Raw genomic sequence first — 26543 nt, forward strand, 5'->3', positions numbered from 1 at the left:
CCCTCCACCCCCCCACACAAATTCACTCTCCTGCTGGCGATAGCCCATCCAAAGTGATAACTCTTTACACAATGTGCATGACAATTAAGCTGGGCTATTTCCTGCATAAATCCAGGTTCTCACATCCCCCCCACCCCCATACACACACAAACTCACTCTCCTGCTGGTAATAGCTCATCCAAACTGACCACTCTTCAAGTTAAAATCCAAGTTAAACCAGAACATCTGGGGGGGGGGGTAGGAAAAAACAAGAGGAAACAGGCTACCTTGCATAATGACTTAGCCACTCCAAGTCTCTATTTAAGCCTAAATTAATAGTATCCAATTTGCAAATGAATTCCAATTCAGCAGTTTCTCGCTGGAGTCTGGATTTGAAGTTTTTTTGTTTTAAGATAGCGACCTTCATGTCTGTGATCGCGTGACCAGAGAGATTGAAGTGTTCTCCGACTGGTTTATGAATGTTTGTGCTGGAAATGAAGAAGTGAGCTGTAGCTCACGAAAGCTTATGCTCTAATAAATTGGTTAGTCTCTAAGGTGCCACAAGTCCTCCTTTTCTTTTTGCGAATACAGACTAACACGGCTGTTACTCTGAAACCTGTCAAAATAAACAGACACTGTTCGTATTCTCAAAGGTCTCTGTAAAAAGACTGTTTGTGTATGAGGAATGTATGCATCAGGAAAAGATAAGGTGTGAAGGCCATTGTTATAGCCAGATGGTCAAGGAAGAAGGAGTAAAGAGTCTTAATGACACCACAAAATCATCAACGCACATCCATAATGAAGGAAGAGCAAATTGACGACCCTGAGGTGAAGGCTGGCACCCCTAAAGGCAGGACAATTGATTACATCGGAATCAGGACAGGATGACCCTCTCGGTGGTGTATTGGAAAGTTTACATCAAAAGATACACCAATTAAGAAGTAACCGGTCACAAACTGACACAGCAAAATCCATAGACTTCAACAGAGAAAAAAGACTATAAGAACAGGGTGCTTGGCCATGGGACTTTGGGTTCATCTTGTCACACTCCAGGAGCATCGGATCGCGACAGACAGAGCCCTGCTCCCCTCTGCGACCAATCTGGCTGGCTACTAGATTGATCCAGACTCTGGTCTCGTAACTCTAAACATCGACTGGCAGGACTGTGTGTGTGAATGAAAAGCATATGCTAACTGTTGTATTCTCAATAAATGCGGCATGCTGCCTTCTCCCTTATAAAGATCCCGTGTGCTTCTTATAAGTATAACAAATGTTTATTTTTATAAAACCATCGCTAAAAAATTAGGATCAATATTGTTTTATCAGTTGCCATTGGACTTAACCCTAGGCTAAAATATATTTCCTGCAGACACAGCAGCACACACACACACATAGGATTCAGTTGTGACAGACAATGAGCTGCAATGTATTAATCTAGGACTACTGATGTGCAATAATTATATGAATATTTAAGTGACCTGATCAGGGAGGTACATTTATTGTGTAACTATGGTGAGTTAATAGAATTTCCTATAAGACTGTACTGATCTAACTTAATGCAGATCTGAAGGGAGGACAAACAGGAAAGCAATGCAATAAACCTAGATAAGCAGCCACAAGTGCATACTTGGAAGACAATGGGGCAAGCTGTTAGCTTCTAGGATCCTGTCTCCAGGTTGAAGTGTCAGAGTTGTTTTGCCAAAGCTGGGAGCCTGAAGATCAAAACACTCAGGGCTTGGCTCTACTTGCGAGTTACAGTGCAATAAAGGAGCCCCGGGTGCTCTAGCAAGGCACGTAGAGCGCTCTGACTCTGTGGCTACAGCGCTGCTGGTACTCCCCCTCAGCGAGTGGAATAACGTTTGCTGCACCCTTACTGGAGCGCCGTGGCGCCAGAGTGGATGCACTGGTCCTATAGAGCACTCTGATCAGCCTCCAGAAGTGTCCCACAATGCCTCTGCTAGCCACTCTGCTCATCACTTTGAACTCTACTGCCCTGCCCTCAGGTGACCAACCATCAAACCCGCCATTTAAATTCTCTGGGAATTTTTAAAATCACCTTCCTGTTTGCTTAGCCAGGTGTGGAGTGCTCTCAAGGAATCTTTCCAGGTGACCATGCCTCCACGCGCCAGGCAAGCCCCAGTATGGAGCAATGGCGAGGTGTTTGGGGGGAGGAAGGGGTCCAGTCCCACCTGTGCTCCAACCGTAGGAATTACAATACCTTCAGGCAGATATCAAGGGATATGATGGAAATGGGCCATGACCGGGACGCACTGCAGGGCAGGATTAAATTGAAGAAGCTGCAGAATGCCTACCGCAAAGCGCAGGAGGCAAACAGCCACTCCAGTGCTGCCCCTGCAACCTGCCGTTTTTACAAAGAGCTGGACGCGATACTTGGGGGCAACCCCACCTCCACTCCGAGTACCGCCATGGACTCTTCAGAGCTCAGTTCAACAAGGCAGGAGTAGAAGGAGGAGAAAAGTGGGAGTGCGGGTGCTGAGGAGGAGGAAGACATCCCGGAATCCCTAGATGCATGCAGCCAGGAGCTGCTCTCAAGCCAGGAGGAAGGTCGCCAGTGGCGGCAGCCGGTGCTTGGGGAAGGACAAATACCAGAGGAGGTTCCCGGTAAGCGGCTTTTATTTTGGGAAGGAGGTTATTCGGTACGGGCTCTTGGGGTGAGGAGGGTTAGGGCTGCAGGCATGCCGAGATGCGGAGTAGGGCATTGATGTGCTCTATCACATCGCGGTAATCGGCCTCGGTGATCTCGTCAAAGGTCTCCTCCAGAACTTGGGCAATGCGCTTGCGCAGGTTTCTCAGGAGAGCCACTGTGGTCCTTGTCCCAGTCAGGCTAACATGTCCGCGCCACTGTGCCGTGAGGGGCGGGGGGACCATTGCTGCACACAGGCAAGCTGCATATGGGCCAGGGTGGAAGCCGCATTGCAGTAGAAGACCCTCCCTTGCTTCCCAGGTCACCCTCAGCAGTGAGATATCTTCCAGGACAACTCATGTGGAAAATGTGGGGACAGTGTTCAGTATAGGGGCCCCCTGATGCTGTTGGCTCTCCCCAGGGCACAGAAACTCAGAGGACAATACAGCCGTGAAACGATCAATCACACTTGACCCTGTGCTTACTCACCATTTTGGGGCTCCTGTGGGTTATGTGCGCTCGCTTTGGGATGGACAAATTATGCTATTGTGTAGACTGTGCTTGCCCTTAAGTGGGGGAATGATTGCTCTATCTGGTGTGAACAATGCTGCCTCTGTTAAGTGTTGCATTTTGCCTTTACAGATGCAACCTTGAGATCTCAGCCGTCTGTGTTATCACCAGCCGAAAGACTCCAAAGAATCAGAAAGAGGCCACGCAGAAGCAAGGAAGATGTTGCATGAAGTAAAGCAGCATTCAAATAATGAAAATCGAAAAGTGCAAGAGTGACGGGACAGTGAAAGGAGGATCCGCCAGCAGAATGAGGTGTGCTGGCACAAAAGCGCGGTGCTCCGGCAGCAAAGCACGGATCGGCTGATAAGCATCATGGAGCGCCAAGTGGACTCCATCCAGGCACTCGTAGCCATACAGGCGGAGCACTACCAAGCCGGCCTTCCTGCCGCAGCCCTTGTCCCAAAACTCTTTCCCTTGTGCCCCCATGTCACCTCCAACCCACTTTCCCCAGCATCCGGGTTCTTACCGCCAGTAGCTGCCTCCAATACCTGTAGCTTCACCACCCAGCCCTGAAAACTACGACTCTTACCCTCTGCACTCAACCCCCATCCTGAATTATAGCCATCCTGAAGTGCAGCACTCATTGCACAGCACTCCAGACAGGAAGGCTGAGTATGATAACAGGACACACCCAAATCTGTGATTGTACCGTTCCCTACCCCACCCTCTTGCTCTTTCTGTTTCCCAAGCAGTTGTGTTTCTTTTCAATAAATGAATTTTCTTTTCAATAAATGGATTTTTTGGCTTTGAAAACATTCTTTATTATTGCATAAAGTAAAAGATACCTTAGCCCAGGAAAGAAACAGGCACTGCAAGTCAGCTTAGCAAACACAGATTCCTACTAACATTGGAACCACTGCAATTCATTCCCATGCAGGGCACCAGACATTATTGGTGGCTTTCAGTCTCAAATTGCTCCCTCAAGGCATCCCTAATCCTTGCAGCCCCACGCCGGGCCCCTCTAATAGCCCTGCTCTCTGACTGTGCAAATTCAGCCTCCAGGTGTTGAAACTCTGAGTTCCATGCCTGAGTGAATCTTTCATCCATCCCTTCACAAATGTTATGGAGGGTACAGCACACGGATATAACCGGAGGGATGTTGTTTTCAGCCAGGTCCAGCTTCCCATCAGAGAGCACCAGCGGCCCTTTAAACGGCCAAATGCACACTCCACAGTCATTCTGCACCAGCTCAGCCTGTTGTTGAACCGCTCCTTGCTGCTGTCAAGGCTCCCTGTGTAGAGTTTCATGAGCCACGGCATTAAAGGGTAAGCGGGATCTCCAAGGATCACAATGGGCATTTCGACTTCCCCTATGGTGATCTTCTGCTCTGGGATAAAAGTCCCCGCCTGCAGCTTCCTGAACAGGGCAGTGTTCCAAAAGATGCGTGCGTCATGCACCTTTCTGGGCTCGCATGCATTAATGTCAATGAAACACCCACGGTGATCCACAAGCGCCTGGAGAACCATAGAGAAATACCCCTTCCGATTAATGTACTTGGAGGCTAGGTGGGCTGATGCCAGAATTGGAACGTGCGTGCCATCTATTGCCCCTCCACAGTTAGGGAAACCCATTTGTGCAAACCATCCACAATGTCCTGCACATTACCCAGAGTCGTGGTTCTTCCGAGCAGGATGCGATTGATGGCCCTGCCAACTTGCATCAACACGAGTCCAGCGGTCGACTTCCCCACTCCAAACTGGTTAGCAACCGATCGGTAGCTATCTGGAGTTGCTGGCTTCCAGATGGCAATAGCCACCTGCTTCTCCACCATCAGGGCGGCTCTCAATATCGTGTCCTTGTTCCACAGGGTGGGGGCGAGCTCATCACACAGTCCCATGAAAGTGGCTTTTCTCCTCCGAAAGTTCTGCAGCCACTGCTCGTCATCCCAGACTTGCAAGACAATGTGATCCCACCACTCAGTGCCTGTTTCCCGAGCCCAAAAGGGCATTCTGTGGTGGTGAGCATGTCCGTGAATGCCACAAGCAAACTCATGTCATATGCGTTACTTGAGTCGATATCATCGTCGAGCCCTCACTGTCACTTCGGATCATAAGGAATAACTCAACTGCCAAACGTGACGTGCTGGCGAGACTCATCAGCATACTCCTCAGCAGTTCGGGCTCCATTCCCGCAGACCGAAAGGGAAGACAGAGCACGCAGTACAAAAAACGTTGAAAGATGGAGCCAAATGTGGACGGAAGCAAAGGGAATGCTGGGATGCGAACCAATGTATTACGGGGCATTGGGACAGGACCCAGAATGCCCCACACTCCCCGCCTCGTTCCCACAAGCCACAGCGCCAGAATGGGAAGAGGTGCTCTGTGGGATAGCTGCCCATAATGCACCGCTCCCAACGCCGCTGCAAGTGCCACAAATGTGGCCATGCCAGTGCGCTTGCAGCTGTCAGTGTGGACAGACTGCAGCGCTTTCCCTACTCAGTTGTATGAAAGCGGGTTTAACTCACAGCATTCTACATCTGCAAGTGTAGCCATGCCCTAAGAGTTTAAAAGCCCTTCTCAGAGGAATAAGAGGGGGTCCTTTCAGGATCCATCCAGGGAGACAGAGAAGTGCTCTGCGAAGGAGTCTGAAAAAGTTGTTCCTTCTCACATCCAGGGGATGGTAAGCCTGGGGGAAGAGCAGGCATGCATACAGGTTGAGTATGAATATGGAGCCTTTCATTTACATATTAGGTCAAATTCAGCCTAGGCTGGTAGTTACAAAGAGTCTAACATCTGAAGGCTGTTTGGTGTCACTGATCAGGTCATCCTAGTCCAGTTCCTACATGCAGCAAGCCACATCACAATTACCATTGGCTCTAACTGGCCCTCTTGTTGCCAGTTTCAGCCTAAACCCAAGGACTGAATAATCCATGGAGATTAAACTCCCCTCTCTCCCCCTATAGGCAAGTTTAAGGCACACTGGGGAACGAATACATTGCGGCAAACAGTGCAGCACCTACTTTGTGAACAAAGGAAAGATTTGTTCTTTAGGGCTTTCACCAGCACCCTTAAAAAAAAAAAACATGATATTTTAAAAATAATGTAAAGGTGACCTGCAGAGGGAAAAGAATTGGCTTGGTGCCCTTTTCATGATCAATGGAGAAGACTTAAAAGGCCCTTTGGGGGAAGGGATAACTCAGAGGTTTGAGCATTGGCCTGCTAAACCCAGGGTTGTGAGTTCAATCTTTGAGGGTGCCATTTGGGATCTGGGGCAAAAATTGGGGATTAGTCCTGCTTTGAGCAGGGGGTTGGACTAGATGACCTCCTGCAACCCTGATAGTCTATGATTCTTTCCCCCATCACCCAAGAGGCAGTCTCCGCATGTTTAGTATTAAAAAGTCAGGTGTGGTCCACCCTGCTTTTTCTGGAACACAGTGTGGACAACTAATAAGGTTATGACCTCACCGTTAACAAGAGCAAGTGACAGCTGATCTTCAAAATCCCTTCTCTGTGTTTACACATTCTGGTTTTGAGTGTGCCTATCCATCACTACCCCCTAACAATAAAGGATATGGGAGAGTCCCAGTCCACATCTCTGGGTCTTCAAAAGAAAGACCCTCCAGCAAAACAGGGAAAACAAGACTTGGCACTGGTGATAGATTAGACAGACGGAGCTTTGGGGCCTTCTTTAATACATCCTAAAGAAGTAAAGGAAGGACATCCCCCTCTTCAGCCAACCTGTAAAACTCCGATTCAGAGCAATGAAAAAAACAAAAAACCCAGGATATTCCAAGTAAAAGCAGATCCTGCCAATCACTGCTGCTCCTGTTCTTAGATGATTTAGAGCTAGAAATAGGCCTTCATTCAGAATTTCCTGCCTCTTGTTGGTTTATGACACAATTGTGAGGTTATTTAAACAGGACAGGGTGAGGAGTTTTGCATTAAATTTGTTTCCTGCTATCTGAAGAATGAATCAAAGTAGAGCAGATATGTGAATGAAGTTTAAAAACAGAAAGCCCTGAGACTGGGTTACGAGAAAAGCATTTGCTGGCTTCCACTCCCAGAGCAGACTGATGCTTCAAGCTCACCTGACCACAGTACCAATGTTGGGTATGAAAGAAACCCAAGCAAGAGTTAAAATGGTCTACAAAATTAGCAATTAATTTAGCGCAAAGCCACTGAATGTGAACAGAATCTCGAAGGTATCAAACATACTGTCAGGACTTCACATTCCATTCATCTTTGCTACTCAAAGCGTATCTGTATGCCAAAGAGCTCTTATTTAGTGTTTTATTCCAGACAACAGGAATTCATACACAAGTACTATGATGTGAATAATGATTGTCACTATCAATAAACTATCTGAAGGGGTGGAAGAGACCCATGAACCAAGATCCTTGATCTGAACACCCCCAAAATTTTGGGGCTGAGAACGTTTCATCCAGTTTGTCTAAGTTTAACATGCTGGGTAAGTTAATTTTCTCAGTAACAAATATTAAGATGGTCACCTCAAGGCCTAGGTCGGAAATGCTAACTAAGCTACAGGTTTCAGCGTAGCAGCTGTGTTAGTCTGTATTCGCAAAAAGAAAAGGAGGACTTGTGGCACCTTAGAGACTAACCAATTTATTTGAGCTGTAGCTCATGAAAGCTTATGCTCAAATAAATTGGTTAGTTTCTTTTAACTAAGCTACAATACATTTCATAGTTTCTTCAGGCTGGCAAGGGCTTTCTATGTATGATTTTGAAGGCTCTAGCTACATCAAGGACATTTTCTAAAAAGATTCCCATCTTTATCAACAATAGTCCAGATTCCCCAGTACTAGCACCAGTGTGAGCCCCAATGCAGAAGGGCTGCCAAATCCATGTTAGCACTATAATAATTAGACTTGTTCTGAGCAGGCTGGATGGCATCCTGCGTAAAGCACAAGAGGCAGCTACCAGCCAGTTTGCTCGCAGCACTGTTAACACAGACAGAACTGAATTGGTGTTAGGGAAGGTGGGACATTTTTAAAGAGCTTCTCTAATTCAGACAGGATCACTGAACAAAAGGAATGCCATTGTCCTCTAGCCAATAAAGGAGACAGCCAGCCCTGAGGCACCATCACAAAGCCAGGAGAAATATCCGCAGGGCAGAAGAGTTTGGGATGCACAGGAGTTAATTAATCTCCTACCCCCCCCCCCCCCCCCAGGCAAGCAGTTCTCTTGCCTTCATGATTACCTCACCTGGTGGATGACATAGATACCATAGTCCAGTTGCTGTCTCTGTAGGAATGGGTGGAGGTGCTCCAGCAGGTACAACAGGTGCTTCTCTCGATTGCGGTGTGGGATCAGGATGGCCACTCGTTGCAGTGCTGAGCACTCTGCAGGGCGATGCCGGCCTTTTGCCACCTGAGGATTCTCCTTCCGTACCTCTTCGAATGTGAGAGATGCTTTGAACTTGAGCTTGCTGGGGCCCTCTGCAGGAGAAGTACAGGAAGCATTCTTAATTCATTTCTGGTTTCAGGCTAGCTAAGTGCCTTCATGGGAGTGACTCTGCACTCCAGCATTTATAGATTCCGAGACCAGAAGGGGCCACTCTGATGATCTTGTCTGACCTCCTTTACAACACAGTCCATACAACAGCATGAGAAGCTTGGGTTCAATCTCAAATTCTAATTTATCTTGCTTCCCAGATCAAATGGAATGGAGAGTGCTGTAAAGGCATTACATGGGTCCTGGAGGGAGTAGATACTTGGAGTTGCTTAGCATTTATTCACTTGAAGAAGCAATGTCAATGATGTATAAAAGGAGTCCCACTCAATCAGAAGGATAGTCATTGTTTCAATATGGGCTTCAAGAGGAGAGAGAGTGGAGAGAGATGTGAGAGTAGAAGTGCAGGAAATCATCATGGCTTTAACCATGGACACTGAAGGATGTAAACATTTTAGGGTCAGAAAATGCCTCTTACTAATCCAACATTCCCATGTCCAAATTAGACCTTTTCAGTGGCCGCTGTGCTGATCTTTCATCATAGCCTCTGCTGACATAGAGAAAGCTCACTTGGGGGAGAAGAAATCACACAACTGTGACTAGAGATGGTTGCAAAGTTTTGACTGAAAAAAATTCCCAGGAAAAATGAATTTTTTTTAAACTATTTTTTTGGCAGGAAAAAATGTCAGCATCGCCCAACCAGCTTGCATGAGCATGGGCATACAAGGAGGACAACATGGTCCAGAAGCTTTGTGCTGCTAACGCAGAAATCACCCCCTGGCAGTAAAGCTGAAAAAGGTAGCATGGGCCAATATGGCAAACCTCAAGGGTCCATGGGCTGCTCAAAGTTCCATGGAGCTACGGTACTAATAAAAATGGCCAGTCTAAGGAAGCCTCTGAAGATGTCCATTTGACCCCTAGCCAGGAGGATAGCATTAGTCCCCAAAACAGTCACACAGTCTTTGTCAAAGGAAGATACACTTATGAAACTGCATTTCGTTTCCCATTAGGATTTTCACATCTGCTGTGGAGATGGAAAGCGGAAGTGTATGGGTTGTGAGGAGGATGGAAATCTCTTACCACAAAAGCAGGGTTCAGCATAAAAGAAAAAGGGGGGGTGGGAAGCAGTGGAACCAGCAAGCAAGTCAGGTAGGGGCAGAGGCCCATTCCCTACTAAATTATTATTCTGGAGTTCAGCACTTTGCAATATACATTTCAGAAGATGGGCTGTACTTAAGTACTGCAGATTTAACAGATTAAACAATGAAGAGCACAGTATGGGACCCATAATGAGCCCAGTAACCAGGTACCTACAGTTGCCAATGGAGCACAGTATCCAGATATCAGGCTGCTACAGCTATTTCTGATGGGTTTTCCTTCCCCGCCTTCTGTTCCCCTGTCTAACTGGCTGCCATAGACATATGGGCTGCCATAGACATATGGGCCAAACTAGTCTCATAGGCAAGTAGAAATGTCATCCATTCCATCTCCTTCCAGTGTTGGCATGGTGCGTTTTTGCTAGCCTTTCAGAATGAAGTCAGGGTGACAGCATCTAGGTAACTCATGAGCTACCGGAGTTAGTTTAGTTTACCTAGCCAAAGCACCACCACTGGGCATGGTAAGGACCCAACAACCTCTCCCCATAAAGTATTAAACTGTCCTACACATCTCTTTATACTTCTTAAGTATTTCTAGGGTGAACAGATATGTAACAGTTGAGAGGACGCAGTTTATCTTTTATACAACTGTCACTAGCTTTGAGTTTGATACACAGGAAAAGCACCTGGGTGAAAGATGGCTAGAGGGGAACCAAGGAATCAGTAGCACAAAAGCAGATTTCATTCATTAAAGATACTGAAGACTGAGCCACTTACGCAGGTAGGGAGAGAGAGCAGGGCAGTGACTCACGGTGGACTTCACTGTGGGAACTTCTTCTACAGTTGACATGGACTTCTTTTTCTGATTCTCCTTCTCCAGCATGGTTGCCTTCCTGAAATTCTCCACCAAGCTCTTTGCTTTGGGAGTCTCCTGTACAGTGTCCACAAGATAACTGGAGGTGGCCCATGCCACCACCATCATGCAGAAGATGAAGATCAGCAGCAGCCTGAACTTGTAGGAAAGGTGAAGGATGGCAGAGCTCAAGCCCATGGCCCTCCCTCGTATGCAAGCCACTCTCTCAGCAATTTTCCTGATGCAGCTCTTTCACCATACACCTCAGACGGGTGAAAATAAAGGACCCAGAAGGAATGTCACAATAAGGCAGGAAGCTGGGAGATATCAAAGGCTGCTGAGCCTCCTGTTGCTTTGGAATTCATGGAGTTCTGGTACAGTGATTGTTGGAAGGCAAACATCACATGACTCACCCTAGTACAAAACAGAGACAAGAGGTCATTTTATATTCCCTCAGCTGCACTGCAATGCACTTCCGATGCCCACCCCCCCGAATTCACTAGAAGAACATGTGGCACAAGGGGCTGTGTGGACTTGGAGGAGCAAGGATTCCTAAACACAACCATAGAGTTCCCCATGACACTTGGCATGGTTTAGCCCGGGGGGGGAGGGGGGGAAGGGGGGAAGAGAACATTTTGCATTGACAGATCACTACAACTCTATCACTCTTAGGATTTAGATTGCAATGCATTTGTGTTACATGCTTGTATATAACTCTTATTTCTTTTTCCTAGCTAATAAACCTTTAGTTAGTTTATTACAGAACTGGCTACAGGCATCTTTTATGAGAGATCCAAGATACCAACTGAGCTGGAGTAAGTGACTGGTCTCTTGGGATTGCAAGCAACCTGACTATTTTGTGATTTTTGGTGTAAGTGACCTTTTATCACTGAATCCAGCTTGCCTAAGTGACAAGATAGACTGGAGAGCTTAAGGGAACTGTCTGTGACTCCATGGTAAGACTGTTTCAGTGATCCAGGAGTTCACATTTGTTACTGGGTTGTATAATTACATTTTACCAACATACCACCAGTTTGGGGTGTCTGCCCTGTTTTTGACAGTCTGCTCTGAAGTAAACACTCATGGTCATGAGCCACTCCAGACAGAGTGATAGATCCAACTTTTTATTTCTTTCCCCAACCACCTCACAGGTTCCATGTCCAGAAGACACTCTTCTCACTGCATCATGATCACATAGCTATTATGTTAATTTTTCATGATGCAGAACATACAAGGAAGAAAGAAATTAGATTGTAACTGTGATACATAGCCTATCACTTAAATCAGCTTCTGTACCAGACAATGACTGGAGGATAGCTAATGTGATGACAATTTTTTTTAAATGCTCTAGAAACAATCTCCACAATTACAGGCTGGTAAACCTAACTTCAGTACCAGGCAAATTGTTTGAAATTGTAGTAAAGAACAGAGTTATCAGACACACAGATGAACACAATTTGTTGGGGAAGAGTCAGCCTGGCTTTTGTAAAAGGAAATCATGCCTCTCCAATCTACTGGAATTCTTTGAGGTGGCCAACAAACATGTGGACAAGGGTGATCCAGTGGATATAGTGTACTTAGAATTTCAGAAAGCCTTTAACAAGGTCCCTCACCAAGAGTTCTTAAACAAAGATGTCATGGGATAAGAGGAAGTTCCTCTCATGGATTGGTAACCGGTTAAAAGAAAACAAAGGGTAGGAATAAGTGGTCAGTTTTCACAATGGAGAAAGGTAAATAGTGATGTCGCCAAGGGATCTGTACTGAGACCAGCGTTGTTAAACATATTCATAAATGATCTGGTAAAAGGGGTAAACAGTGAGGTTGCAAAGTTTGGAGACGATAAAAAATTACTCAAGATAGTTAAGTCCAAAGTAGGGATGTAAATAGGGTTTAAAAATAGTAACAGTTTAACCTATTAAAATTCTTATCAATTAAATAGTTAACCGTTAAGGAGTCCCAGCAGCCAGCGGAGTTTAATTGTTCACCGAAACCGGTAAGACTACTCCTGAGAGCATTCTGTGCCTAAAAATTCTGCACACAATATTTTAAAATTTTGCAAGTTTTATTTGTCAATAAATAAATGCAGAGGCTCCAGCATGGCAGTGGGGAGCACAGGCCACTGGCTGCACGAAGGTGGAAGATCACCCTGCAGCCCCCCCACCCCAGAACACAGACTCAGCGGAGAGGTTGCACCCAACCCTGACACAGCACAAGGCCTGGGCCTGCCCCAGAAACACCCTGGGGCCATGCCCCTCTGTGCCAGGTGCAGCAGGTGTGGGGCAGGCAGGCTCAACCAGGCAGGACCCAAGTGTGGAGGGGCTCAGTGTGAGGAGATAGAATTCTGTGTGAGACAATCTGGATGCAGGCAGGCAGTGGGGAGTCTGGGTGTGGGGGGATCTGGAGGCACAGAGGCTCATTGCGGGGGTTCCAGGTACAATAAGACTCTGCAGGGGCTTCCAGGTAAAGTTTGTTGGGGCTCAGCAGAGTGCTCTGTGGGGGGGAGTTCTCAGCGGGGGTGTGTAGCCAGACAGCCAGCCCCCCCCCCCCCCCCCCCGCCCTCAGACCAGCATTGCTGGAAACACAGGAGGAAGCCGGAACAGGGCACTTAACATATATTCCAGCACAGCCTTTGAAGCTGTGAAAGCACAGGTGTGCTGCTACAATGTGCCTCTGGGAACAGATACAAGGATTAAGCTCACAGCAGGCAGAGGCCCTGTGACAGACATGGCTCTTAGCCCCTACTAAATAGCGTGATGCACACACACCAACATCCTAGGTGGGAAAATATTTACCCTGATAAAAGAAATATCCAGTAGTCGAAACTTATTGTTTCTCTCCCTTGCAAGTGTAAACTACTCTTGCGAAAGCTGGCGTCACCCCGACAGACCAGCCTCAATTTGGCATAAGAAAGGAGAAAGAGAATAAAGGAGTACAGAGGTATAAGTAGGGGACCTACAGCACCATGATTCTTGAGTGCTTTTCACTATCTATCTGCTGGTCAGATAAGTGACAGCCTCCCAAGGCTTCTGCAGCTAAGAGGGTCCCTACGCCTTGTCCCTTATTCGTCTTTCCGCGGAATTGAGTGACCGATCCTGGCTTGGCACCGCTGGAATCGAGAGATGCAAGGAGGGTAAGAAGCACCCACACCTGATCTCCTATCTTTAGTGTACACATATTTTGAAATAGAGCTCTATACTTTGTTTTCTTTCTTTGGGATTGTGGCTTCAGTTTTGTAACTTGTTTGTGTGTGTAACATCTCTACATTTAAATAAGTAGGCACTAGCAATTTTGTAACCACATGATTAGAATCTAGCTTAATAAATTTTGGTAACCATTTGTGCATAAGCCTGACTTGTTTTCTCTGGTTTACTGTAAAGCAGCCAACACAATTAAAGAACCTCAGCCGTTTTGGCTCTAAAGCCTGGCCATTAGGTGAGAGTACTAAGAGCCTAGCGTTGAGTTGTGCTGCCTCCACGGGGCAAACTCTTGGGGCACCTGTCAGTCAATCCTGGCTGCCCGCTGCGAAGGAGCTCTGAGCTCTAGCAGTTAAAGTCACGGGTGTGGAGAGGCTCTTAGTGCTGCCATTGGGGCACCTGTCAGTCAGTATTGACTGCCCGCTGCGAAGGAGCTCTGAGCTCTAGCAGTTAAAGTCACGGGTGGTTAAGACCTTGGGGCATCCGTCAGCCTAGCCCGGGCTGCCTGCCGCGAAGGGACAGTGCGTCCTAGCGGTTAAAGTCACAGATGGTATAAACGGGCATAGCTGGCACCTCACCAAACATCCTTGGCCGTCGGCTAACAGGGTGGGGGGGTAGGGGAGTGCTGGGAGAGTGGGGCTTGGTGGGGGTCTGGGTGCAGCCAGTTGGCAGTCAGTGGCATAGGGTCTGGATGTGGGGGCTCAGGGTGATGCATCGGGGGGGGGTTTGAGTGCAGGCAGCTCAATGGGGGGTGGTCTGGGTGCAGGGGTAGGCATCCAGAGACAGGGGTTGAGGTTCAGTGGGGTGAGGTTCGGGTATGAAGGGCTAGGGGGCTTCTGTATGTATCAGATGAGGCTTGGCAGGGAGGTCTGGATGCATAGGAGTTGGGTTGATGGGGGAGCAGCTCCCCATACAGTGACCCCTCCTCCACAGCTGAGGAGTGATGGGGGCAGGAAGCAGGGCAGGATGCTGAGCTTCCTGCAGCTGGGAGAAGTTTCTGGGGGTGTGTCTGACCCAGCCCCAGCCACTCCTTGCAGGGGAAGAGGAAGTCCCATCCTCTCCTGCCTCCAACCAAGCCGGGACTATCAGCTGATCCTGGATCAGGGTAGGAGCCACTGGCTGGGGTGTTCCCAGCCCCATGGTGATTTACCTCTCCACTGGGTGCCTGAAACATTGTACCTGCACTACTAGGGAGTGGTGTGTGACTGCTCTTGCAGCTTCCCTTTGCTTCCCTGTCAAAGTCATTTTTCTGCAGGGAAGAAAAGAAATCTGCAGTGGACATGAATTCTGCGCACGCACAGAATTCCCCCAGAAGTATAAGACTCTTGCTTATTGGTTAACTGGTTAAATTTTTACATCCCTAGTCCAAAGCAGACTGTGAATAGTTCCAAAGGGATCTCACAAAACTGTGTGACTGGGAAACAAAATGGCAGATGAAATTCAATGTTGATAAGTGCAAAGTATTGAACATTGGAAAACATAATCCCAACTACACATACAAAATGATGGGATCTAAATTAGCTGTTATCACTCAAGAAAAAGGTCTTGGAGTCATTGTGGATAGTTCTCTGAAAACATTCGCTCAATGTGCACCAGCACCCTACAACAGGGTTCAAAAAAGAACTAGATAAGTTCATGGAGGATAGGTCCATCAATGGCTATTAGCCAGGATGGTCAGGGATGCAACACTAAGCACCTTGGGGCAAGGACTTTCACCTTCCTCTGTGAAGGTTTTTCACCTTCCTCTGCAGCGTAGGGCACAGGTCACTTGCTGGAGGATTCTCTGAACCTTGAAGTCTTTAAGCCATGAATTGAGGACTTCAGTAGCTCAGATATAGGTCAGGGGTTTGTTACAGGAGTCGGTGGGTAAGATTCTGTGGCCTGCATTGTGCAGGAGGTCAGACTAGAAGATCATAATGGACCCTTCTGACCTTAAAGTCTATGAGCAACACTTGGAACATTCTCTGGGTAAAATACTCTTCCCTAAAAACATCCATCAGTTCCTTATTCTCTCTCCCTACAAATCAATGAATTCTTCCACACTCACACAAGTTCTGTGAGCTGATTGGTTGGGAATAGGTTCCCTCTGATAGAAAGGCTGAGTGATAATGTGAGGAAAAGATCCCTTTAATTCTTGAGGTAGATGCGTTTCCCCTAGAAGATTTTAGAAGATTAGGTGGGAAAGGAGGTTATCTTAGCTGGTGGGGAAGGGAGTTGTGAAGGAAGAACAGTGCTCCAGGCTCACTCTCAGTATCAACTCTTCAAACTAGAAGAGAGACAAGGTAGATGAAATAATATTTTGTATTAAACCAAGCTCTTCAAACTAGAAGTAGTTGATGAGAGGGACAGGCACTGGCAGGGAGAGAGGTAGGCTGCAATGGCTACAGGATTCCTACTCAGTGCAGCAGCAACTTCTTCCCATCTCTTCCTTATTTGTGACTCAAGTGAGCTGTGCAGAGGAAAGGAGGGCCCAAGAACTATGCACGGCATCCCTCGTTCACCGTTAAGTGTCATCCATAGTAGACACTTGAATCTGAACAGGTTGACGCACAAACAATTCAGCGTATCCTCACTAGCCTTGCTGAACTGTCTAAGTTTGGGCCAGTGTCCATGCTGATTTGTCAAAACCAATTCAGGTACTTGTACATTATCTCCACGATGGAGGGTGTGTTGGGAGCGGAGCTCGCAGTCCCATGCCACAGCTGCAGCCCATAGTTCATTGACTGAGCGTCCCCATTTTGTCTCCCTTACCATGAGCACACTAGAAACATACCCTCAAATAATGCCCCCTGAAAACATTCTCCTCCCCCAGCCTTCAGTAAACCCCACAGCTTTACATGTCCTATGTCAGCAAACCACACTTAGTTTGCTAGCTGACAGGCCCCTCTCTGCCCCCATGCCATGCCCTATACACTTCTCACCCCACATTAAGTCAGCTGTGGAAATCGTACCCCACCACAAGCCTCCGCTAATCCCCTCCATTTCTGCTCTAGATAACCTTGGCTACAAATACCCTCTCAAGAGCTCCCCCACTTTAGTGCTACCTCCAGTCATGCTAAACGACACCCCACAGAACGTATTGCCCCATCAAGTGCTGACAAGAGAAGCTGATCTCCATCAATGCAACATTTCCCTCTCCCTTCCACCTCTGCAAAGAACTCATTCTTCAAAACCCTTGACAAAGAAGCAACAAAGAATCATGGAGTTCAAGAGGGTCAGAGAAACAACATTCTTGGTCTTACAGGGAACTGAGGATCAGGTTGCTAACAATTATATAAAGTATCGGACTTAAATTATTAAGCATATTTAGGACATACAGATTAATAAAGCAGAGACTTCATGTTAATAGATCTGTAGAGAGGGTTCTTTAGAGCTCGTCCCTCTCCGGGGCAGCAGGGAACCACACCGCCTCCCTTAGTCCCTGCACTGGCCCTTGGGGAATCAGTAGGGCCGCAGGAGTCCTGGTTCAAGCCATCCGGCAGTGGCTGAGCAACCACAGGTAACAGTTAGCAGTTAACAAGCCCAGGCCTGGGTCAGGGTGGGGTAGCAAGGAGTTCAAGGCTCAGGCGGGGGCTGAGCAGCAGTATATATAGTCAACAGGCCCAGGCCCTGGGTCAGGGCGGGGCAGCAAGGAGTTCAAGGCTCAGGTAGGAGCTGAGCAAACACAGGTAAATAGCACATCCAGGCTTCAGGCTCTGAGCAGCCAGGGATGGGGGGACTGCCATCCATGTGTTGGGTGGCAGGGGTGGGACGCAGGCCTTCCCACTCCACTGCGACCCAGCCCGGGGCCCTAGCAGCAGCCAAAGGCCCACTGCTGTATCAGTGGGGATCCTGGCGGCAACACACTGACATGGGTTCCGGCTGTGTTGCAGCCAGACTCGAGTCAGCTGCCCCCGGGCTACTTCCCAACTCCCTCTCTGGAGGTACCTGGGTCAAGGTGGTGTCCTCAGGGCAGGGGTCGATCACCACTGGATCCTTGGGGTAGCTGGCAACAGGTAGGCTCAGCAACTCTACCACACACTGATCTGCATCAAGTATTGGCCGATCAGGCCAGTCTCCAAGTCCGTCGCTGGTTGCTGAAGTTTCCCCAGCAGGAACTGGGCCAGAGGCATCTGGCCTCTCCAGCGGCTGCCTCTCAAGTGAGCTCTGGGGTTTGGCTCTTATACTTCCTGTCCAGCACCTGACCCTCTGGGGTGCGGGCTTGGAGTGCTCTGGCTCCACGCACTCTGGTGTCCGGCGGAGCTCATCCCTCTCCAAGGTGGCAGGGAACCACACTGCCTCCCTACAAGATCCTTATATTTACTTTCTAAATGCAATGCTTTTCTTTTACAAATTGTATCTTAAGATCTTATTCTCTAAATAAACAGATTATTCAGTCTAAAAAAAATAAGAGGTCAAGAACTTAATTAGTCTGTAGATAGGAAAGTGGGAAATTACAAATACACTTCACTGATTGGGCCCTCATCTCTATCTGCTTGGCATCTTTTAGGTGCATGTTAGGGGGCTTTCCCTCCACTCCCTCCCCTGGTTCTTGTCATGCAGACAGAAAGCAAAAGACCAGAAGTCCGAAGTGCAGGCAATGCGATGTTTATTGGGGTTAGTTTCAGGCAAGCACATCCATAGCTCTGACGCCACAGAGCCTTTTCCCAGTGTTTTATTTTCCCCCTCCTTAGCAGGCATAATTATACCTGTAATGCAAGCCTTTGGCCCCACCTCTTACTATCTATGGTCATGTTCCTTTTTGGAGGGTTGTGAGTCTGGGGGCTTCAGTACTACCCCTTTGGTATCCCACGGGAGGGGTAAGGAGTGAGGTTATGCTTTGATCAGGGACAGGTATGTCTTTGGCCTTTTAGTATTTTTTATACCTTCCCCCGTCATCCCCCTTGCCCCTCCCAACTGGTTGCTTGACCTTATTTCAGGAGAGGAGTTTGAGGCAGGACTGTCCTTCAAGTGTATGCTCATATATTACATTCCCACTTTGCTTAATAACAATTTAGCTCTCTTTCTTCCCCCTCCCCCCATTTGCTTGTGGGCAGATGTAACACAGTGTCTTTGTTCACACATATTAGTAAAAAGAAAAGGAGTACTTGTGGCACCTTAGAGACTAACCAATTTATTTGAGCATAAGCTTTCGTGAGCTACAGCTCACTTCATCGGATGCATACTGTGGAAAATACAGAAGATGTTTTTATACACACAAACCATGAAAAAATGGGTGATTATCACTACAAAAGGTTTTCTCTCCCCCCACCCCACTCTCCTGCTGGTAATAGCTTATGTAAAGTGATCACTCTCCTTATAATGTGTATGATAATCGAACACATAAGCTTTTACCAGCAGGAGAGTGGGGTGGGGGGAGAGAAAACCTTTTGTAGTGATAATCATGCATTTTTTCATGGTTTGTGTGTATAAAAACATCTTCTGTATTTTCCACAGTATGCATCCGATGAAGTGAGCTGTAGCTCACGAAAGCTTATGCTCAAATAAATTGGTAAGTCTCTAAGGTGCCACAAGTACTCCTTTTCTTTTTGCGAATACAGACTAACACGGCTGTTACTCTGAAACCTGACATATTAGTAAGAATATAAAAATGTCAAAAATTAAATGGGCAAACAAGAGCCAAAATTCTATTTCAGGCAAATATACAGGCTTGAATATTATTAACACTCCTAACAGTGCACAATTTATGTGGCAATGTCAGAATTAGAGAGTCACTTTCTGCTGACAATGAACAAGAAACTCTTTTAAAATAAGGAAGACAGTATTATCCATAAAGATTGCTGCCTGTCTGTCTCTGCTTCACTGCAGAACTTCTGCCTAGAACCTCCCCCAACCTCTGTACTATGGGATTTAAAGAAACAGTGCACATAACTTGCATTAGCAGCAACACTGGCCGCTGCACATCTTGTCTGCCACTCATAACACTGAAAATGGTATGAAGATACATGGAGTACCAGTGGCCACTGCCTGGGTGATGAAAGGGCCACAGTTACAGCAGATAGGAAAGTCACTGACATTCCTCCAACACTGGTTTATGAAATAACACTGCTTGCATGCCCTTTGGGAGTCCTGTGAGACCCAAGAGTCCAGCCGCTCTCGCACTCCATTCTTCGGCTCCCAGTCCCACTCTGGCTATGTTCTACTGTAGCTCTGCAGCCATTATGTGCTGTGGCTCTGTTTAACCGGTGTCCAAGGTGGTGACCCTACAGACGGTTCTGTGGTGAAGGTGCCATTGCATTGTTTAGAGCATGAAGTATTACCTGCACCCATATATTTGCAATGTCAGACCTGTTGGCAAGAGCACCTTCCTTCTTGCCACAGAATTACCAGACCATCTCCTGAGCCTGTAAATCTTGACACACTCACTGGTTCGGAATAAAATCAGACAGGTGAAATGTTACGATAATCAAAGACCGGGAACACTTCCCGCTCACTTCATAGTCACCTGAAGCGTGTGCCAAGTGAACAATATGTAAGTAGAGCCACCTTGAGCTTCCTGCTGGGAAACAGTTCAGCGTCTGCCTTTTCTAAGACTGGGATTCATAGGCTTCCTGCTAGGCGACCACTGAATTCTGTCTCCGAAGTTCATTTCAATCAGCTCAGGACTCTTCATTCTCACAACCAAGTGGCCTTGATGTACAGTACTGTTTTTGAATCGAGGAAGCACCAGCGTCATAACATTTAAAGAAGACCTGCAAAGGGGGAAACAATTGGGCTTTTTCCTTTTTTGGCATCTTTATGATGGATAAAAGCAGCCTGAAAAGTGAGCCTTTTGGTGAGGCAGAGGGGTTGCCTGCTTGCTTTTAAATTAGAAACATACAGGCTTGTCAAGCCTGTAAAATTCTATAACCTTTATCTATACTAAGGGAATTTTGAAAACATTTCCCATTATTGCTAATGCAAGTTCAGCTTCACTGGTGTTAGCAACAGCTGAAGAACCGAGTGTAAATGGGCTGCCAGCAGCCACTGGTATTTTACATGCTATATGGATTAGGTCTGGGCTGAGCCTGGTACCTCTTGATCCACCATGCTGCTTCCTTTCCAGCACCTCATGGAAGCTTTGCTAGGTGGCTACCCAATTTGTAGCTTGTGACGTTACTGACATAACCTGTCACCTGCTATATATTTGCAACAAATATTGTACAAAGGTTGTCATGTAAGGTGTCAATGGAAAGGTTATGATTTGCTGATTATGATTATGCTATCTGTATGGGTGTATCATCTCTGTAGTTGAAGTTATAAATATTGGCTATGTATGTGAATATCAATGTGCTTTGATTCTAAATACCCCCAGTGAAGCATTTGGTCAGCTTCTTAAGAAAGAACTATTCTCAGGCCTTGGCTACACTTGCAGATGTACAGCGCTGTGAGTTAAACCCGCCTTCATACAGCTGAGTAGGAAAAGACCTGCAGTCTGTCCACATTGGCAGCTGCCAGCGCACTGTCGTGGCCACATTTGCAGCACTAGCAGCGGCACTGGGAGCAGTGCATTATGGGCAGGTATCCCACAGAGCACCTCTTCCCATTCTGGCGTAGTGGGTTGTGTGAACGGGGCTTGGGGCATTCTGGGTCCTGTCCCAACGCCCCGTGATGCATCGCTTCGCATACCAGCAATCCCTGTGTTTCCGTCCACACTTGGAGCCATCTTTCAACTGTTTCTGTGCAGCACGATTTGTGTTCCGTTTCAGTCTGCGGGAAATGGAGCCCGAACTGCTGAGGAGTATGCTGACGAGTCTCGCCAGCACATCACGTTTGGCAGTCGAGCTATTAAGATCCAGAGTGACAATGAGGAGTCCGACGATGCTATCGAGTCGTGTAATGCGTACGACACGAGATTGGTTGTGGCATTCGCAGACATGCTCAGCACCATGGAATGCCGCTTTTGGGCTCGGGGAACAAGCACTGAGCGGTGGGATCACATAGTCATGCAATTCTGGGATGACGAGCAGTGGCTGCAGAACTTTCAGATGAGAAAAGACACTTTAGTGGGACTGTGTGAGGAGCTCGCCCCCACCCTGCGGCCCAGCGACACGAGATTGAGAGTTGCCCTGACGGTGGAGAAGCAGGTGACTATTGCCATCTGGAAGCCAGCAACTCCAGACAACTACTGATCGGTCGCTAACCAGTTTGGAGTGGGAAAGTCGACCGTTGGAGTCGTGTTGATGCAAGTTTCCAGAGCCATTAATCACATCCTGCTCAGAAGAACCGTGACTCTGGGTAACGTGCAGGACATTGTGGATGGCTTTGCACAAATGGGTTTCCCTAACTGTGGAGGGGCGATAGATGGCACGCATGTTCCAATTCTGGCTCCAGCCCACCTAACCTCCGAGTACGTTAATCGGAAGGGGTATTTCTCTATGGTTCTCCAGGCGCTTGTGGATCACCGTGGGTGTTTCATTGACATTAACACAGGCTAGCCCGGAAAGGTGCATAATGCACGCATCTTTTGAACACTGTCCTGTTCAGGAAGCTGCAGGGGGGGACTTTTTTCCCAGAGCAGAAGATCACCATAGGGGAAGTCAAAATGCCCATTGTGATCCTTGGAGACCCTGCTTACCCTTTAATGCCGTGGTTCATGAAACCCTACACATGGAGCCTTGACAGCAGCAAGGAACGGTTCAACTACAGGCTGAGTCAGTGCTGAATGACTGTGGAGTGTGCTTTTGGCCGTTTAAAGTGCCGCTGGCGACCTCTGTATGGGAAGCTGGACTTGGCTGAACACAGCATCCCTCCGGTTATATCCGTGTGCTGTACCCTCCATAACATTTGTGAAGGGATGGGTGAAAGATTCACTCAGGCATGGAACTCAGAGTTTCAACACCTGGAGGCTGAATTTGCACAGTCAGAGAACAGGGCTATTAGAGGGGCCCAGCGTGGGGCTGCAAGGATTAGGGATACCTTGAGGGAGCAATTTGAGACTGAAAACCACCAGTAATGTCTGGTGCCCTGCACGGGAGTGAACTGCAGTGGCTTCAATGTTAGTAGGAATCTGTGTTTGCTAAGCTGATTGCAGTGCCTGTTTCTTTCCTGGGCTAAGGTATCTTTTACTTTATGCAATAATAAAGAATGTTTTCAAAGCCAAAAAATCCATTTATTGAAAAGAAACACAACTGCTTGGGAAACAGAAAGAGCAAGGGGGTGGGGTGGGGAATGGTTCAATCATAGATTTGCGTATGTCCTGTTATCATACTCAGCCTTCCTGTTTTGGAGTGCTGTGCAATGAGTGCTGCACTTCAGGATGGCTATAATTCAGGATGGGGGTTGAGTGCAGTGGGTAAAGGTCGTAGTTTTCAGGGCTGGGTGCTGAAACCACAGGTGTTGGAGGCAGCTGCTGGCAATAAGAACCCGGATGCTGGGAAAAGTGGGTTGGAGGTGACATGGGGGCACAAGGGAAAGAGTTTTGAGACAATGGCTGCAGGATGTGGGAGCAGGCACAGTAGTGCTCCGCCTATATGGCTACGAGCGCCTGGATGGAGTCTGCTTGGCGCTCCCTGATGCTTATCAGCCAATCCGTGCTTTGCCGCCGGAACTCCGTGCTTTGCCGCCAGTGCACTGCGTTTTCCTGGTGGATCCTGCTTTTGCTCTCCCTCCACTCCTGCGCTTTTTGATTCTCTTTAAGAGATTGCTGCATCACTTCTTGCAGCATGTCTTCTTTGCTTCTACGTGGCCTCTTCCTGAGTCTTTGCAGTCTCTCGGCTGGTGATAACACGGACGGCTGAGATCTCAAGGTTGCATCTGTAAAGTCAAAATGCAACACTTAACAGAGGCAGCATTGTTCACACCAGACAGAGTAATGATTCCCCTGAACTTAAGGAGGGCAAGCACAGTTTACACAATAGCATAATTTTCCCATCCCAAAGAGAGCGCACATAACCCACAGGAGCCCAAAATGGTGAGTAAGCACAGGGTCAAGGGGGACTGATTGTTTCAGGCTGTACTGTCCTCTGGGTTTCTGTGCCTTGGAGAGAGCCAACAGCCACAGGGGGCCCCTATACTGAACACTGTCCCCACATTTCCCCAGGAGTCCGTCCTGGAAGATATCTCGCTGCTGAGGGTGACCTGGGGAGCAAGGGAGGGTCTTCTACTGCAATGCGGCTTCCACCCTGGCCCATATGCAGCTTGCCTGTGTGCAGCAATGGTCTCCCTGCCCCTCGCGGCACAATGGCGTGGACACGTTAGCCTAACTGGGACAAGGACCACGGTGACTTTCTGAATAAACCTGTGCAAGCGCATTGCCCACATTCTGGATGAGACTTCTAAGAGATTACCGAGGTTGATTCCTGTGATGTGATAGACCACATCAATGCGCTATTCCGCATCTAGGCATGCATGCAGCCCTAACCCTCCTCGCCCAAAGAGCCCGCACCGAAAAAATTCCTTCCCGAAAAAAAAAGCCGCTTACCGGGAACCTGCTCTTCTGTTTGTCCTCCACGAAGTACCAGCTGCTGCGACTGGCTACCTTCCTCCTGGCTTGAGAACAGCTTCTGGCTACATGCCTCCAGGGATTCCAGGGTGTCTCCCTCCCCCCCAGCACCCTCACTCTCACTTTCCTCCTCCTCCTCCCGCACTGAAGTGTCCATGGTGGTGCTCAGAGTGGAGGTGGGGTTGCCCCCAAGTGTCACATCCAGCTCTTTGTAGAATTGGCAGGTCGCGGGGGGAGCACCCAAGCTGCTGTTTGCCTCGCGGGCTTTGCAGTAGGCACTCCGCAGCTCCTTCACTTTAATACTGCACTGCAGTGCGTCCCAGTCATGGCCCCTTTCCCTCATGCCCCTTGATAGCTGCCCAAAAGTATTGTAATTCCTACGGCTGGAGTGCAGCTGGGACTGGACAGCTTCCTCCCCACAAACACTGATGAGGTCCAACAACTCTCCATTGCTCCATACTGGGGGCTTGCCTGGCGCATGGAGGCATGGTCACCTGGAAAGATTTGCTGACAGCACTCCACACCTGGCTGAGCAAACAGGAAGGTGATTTTCAAAATTCCCAGAGAATTTAAAGGGCGGGCCTGATGGTTGGTCTCCTGAGGCCAGGGCAATAGAGTTCGAACTGATGACCAGAGTGACTAGAACCAGCATTGTGGGATACTTCCTAATACTTCTGGAGGCCAATCAGAGCGCATTGGGCGGCCACACTGGCACCGCATGGCGCAACAAGCTGTATTCCTCTGGGGGAGGTGGAGTACCAGCAGCGCTGTAGCCGCGGAGACACAGCGCTGTACAAGCCTTGCCAGTGTGGACAGGGAGTGAGGTACAGTGCTCTGGGCGGCTTTATTGTGCTGTAACTCGCAAGTGTAGCCAAGGCCTCAGTAAGTGCCCAATCAAGAAACACTTGACTGACAACGATCTTGCTGCTGTGATCTTCCAAGGGCAGAGGATATAAAGGCCCTGAAAACTCCTCCATCTTGTCTTCAGTCCTGCTTCTGACCTCTGGAGGAACTTAGCTACAAACTGAAGCTCTGAACAAAGGACTGAATGACCCATCCCAGCTGTGGACGTACTCCAGAGTCTTAATTTGAACCTGCAATTTATTCCATCACTGCTACAAGCCTGAACCAAGAACTTTGCCATTACTGTATGTAATTGATTCCATTTAACCAATTCTACCTCTCATCTCTATCTTTTTCCATTTATGAATAAACTTTTAGATTCCAGATTCTAAAGGATTGGCAACAGTCTGATTTGTGGGTAAGATCTAACTTGTATATTGACCTAGGTCTGGGGCTTGGTCCTTTGGGATCTGGAGAACCTTTTTTCTTTTACTGGGATATTGGTTTTCATAACCATTTGTCCCCATAACGAGTGGCACTGGTGGTGATAGTGGGAAACTGGAGTGTCTAAGGAAATTGCTTGTGTGACTTACGGTTAGCCAGTGGGGTAAAACCGAAGTCTTCTCTCTTTGGCTGGTTTGGCTTGCCTTGGTGTAACTTGCCTTGGGCTGTAACTGCCCTGCTTTAAGCAATTTTTCCTGAATTGGTACTCTCAGTTGGGTCCCACCAAAGCCAGCATCGTTACAGAGCTGTTCCTCACATGAGCAATGACAATGATAGGCAGGTCAGCCTTTGGCATGTGGCTGTGGAGTGGGTGATCAAGTGAAAGTGAAGCTCTTCTAGCAGTGGGTCTCCCTGATGGCTGGAGGTCCGTTAGCTGATCTGTGGAGTAGTGTCAGGTAGGGAACAGGTGTCCAATGTGATGGGATGGGGCTCAGGGTGTGAGAGGGGCATCAGGTCTCTCCCAGTTGCTCTCTTCACACTCCAGACTGGAGGTGGGCTGCAGTGGCTACAGGACTCCAAAGCAGTCCTGCAGCAGCTTGGCCATCACTCCTCTCCTCCTCATGTACTTGCTAGGGTGACTGACCAGGCTAGGGTCACTGCCTGGTTGACTTTTCTGTTAGTCATGATGTTCTCATGACTTTCCATGGCTGCCAACACTCTGAGATTAGGTTTACAATTGTATTAGTAGCACTGAAGATTCCTCATGCTTCCACTCCTGGTATACAGATCCCAACCAACCCCTTCTGACCACTCCCTCCGGCGTTCTCTGGAGATTGCCCAAAACCTCACCTTGCTCCTCGCTGATGGGTATCTCTACCCAAGGGCATTCAGTGCATGCATAATGGATGGTCTATCAATTCTTTGGCTTTCATTATTACATTCTAAAATGCTGGAAGCCTAGTGCACTTCTCAGTATGCTAGTTCAGTGAACACCAAAACAAGCTCAATAATGGGGTCTCCATGTGCTCATAATGAGCTACCAGAGGGACCTGAACATTGGTATGGAGATTTGTTAATGCTAACACAGT

The 26543-nt window shown here is 47.9% G+C and overlaps 1 protein-coding gene across 3 annotated transcripts in view; it reads right to left on the reverse strand.

The window, feature by feature from the left end:
• Positions 1-26543, reverse strand: part of B4GALT4 (beta-1,4-galactosyltransferase 4) — a 103319-nt gene that overhangs the window by 32094 nt on the left and 44682 nt on the right. For 2 of the 3 annotated variants that reach the window (XM_073309012.1, XM_073309023.1), the window contains exons 3-4: positions 10476-10965; positions 8356-8588 (exon numbers count right to left, since the gene is read on the reverse strand). In XM_073309012.1, coding sequence (XP_073165113.1) covers positions 8356-8588; positions 10476-10749 — 507 coding nt within the window. In that variant the 5' untranslated portion in view covers positions 10750-10965. Of the gene's footprint in view, positions 1-8355; positions 8589-10475; positions 10966-17672; positions 18028-26543 lie in introns of all 3 variants that reach the window. The other variant, XM_073309031.1, reaches the window with a different exon arrangement.

This window comes from Lepidochelys kempii, chromosome 1 (assembly GCF_965140265.1).
Source record: "Lepidochelys kempii isolate rLepKem1 chromosome 1, rLepKem1.hap2, whole genome shotgun sequence".
Lineage (NCBI taxonomy): Eukaryota > Metazoa > Chordata > Testudines > Cheloniidae > Lepidochelys > Lepidochelys kempii.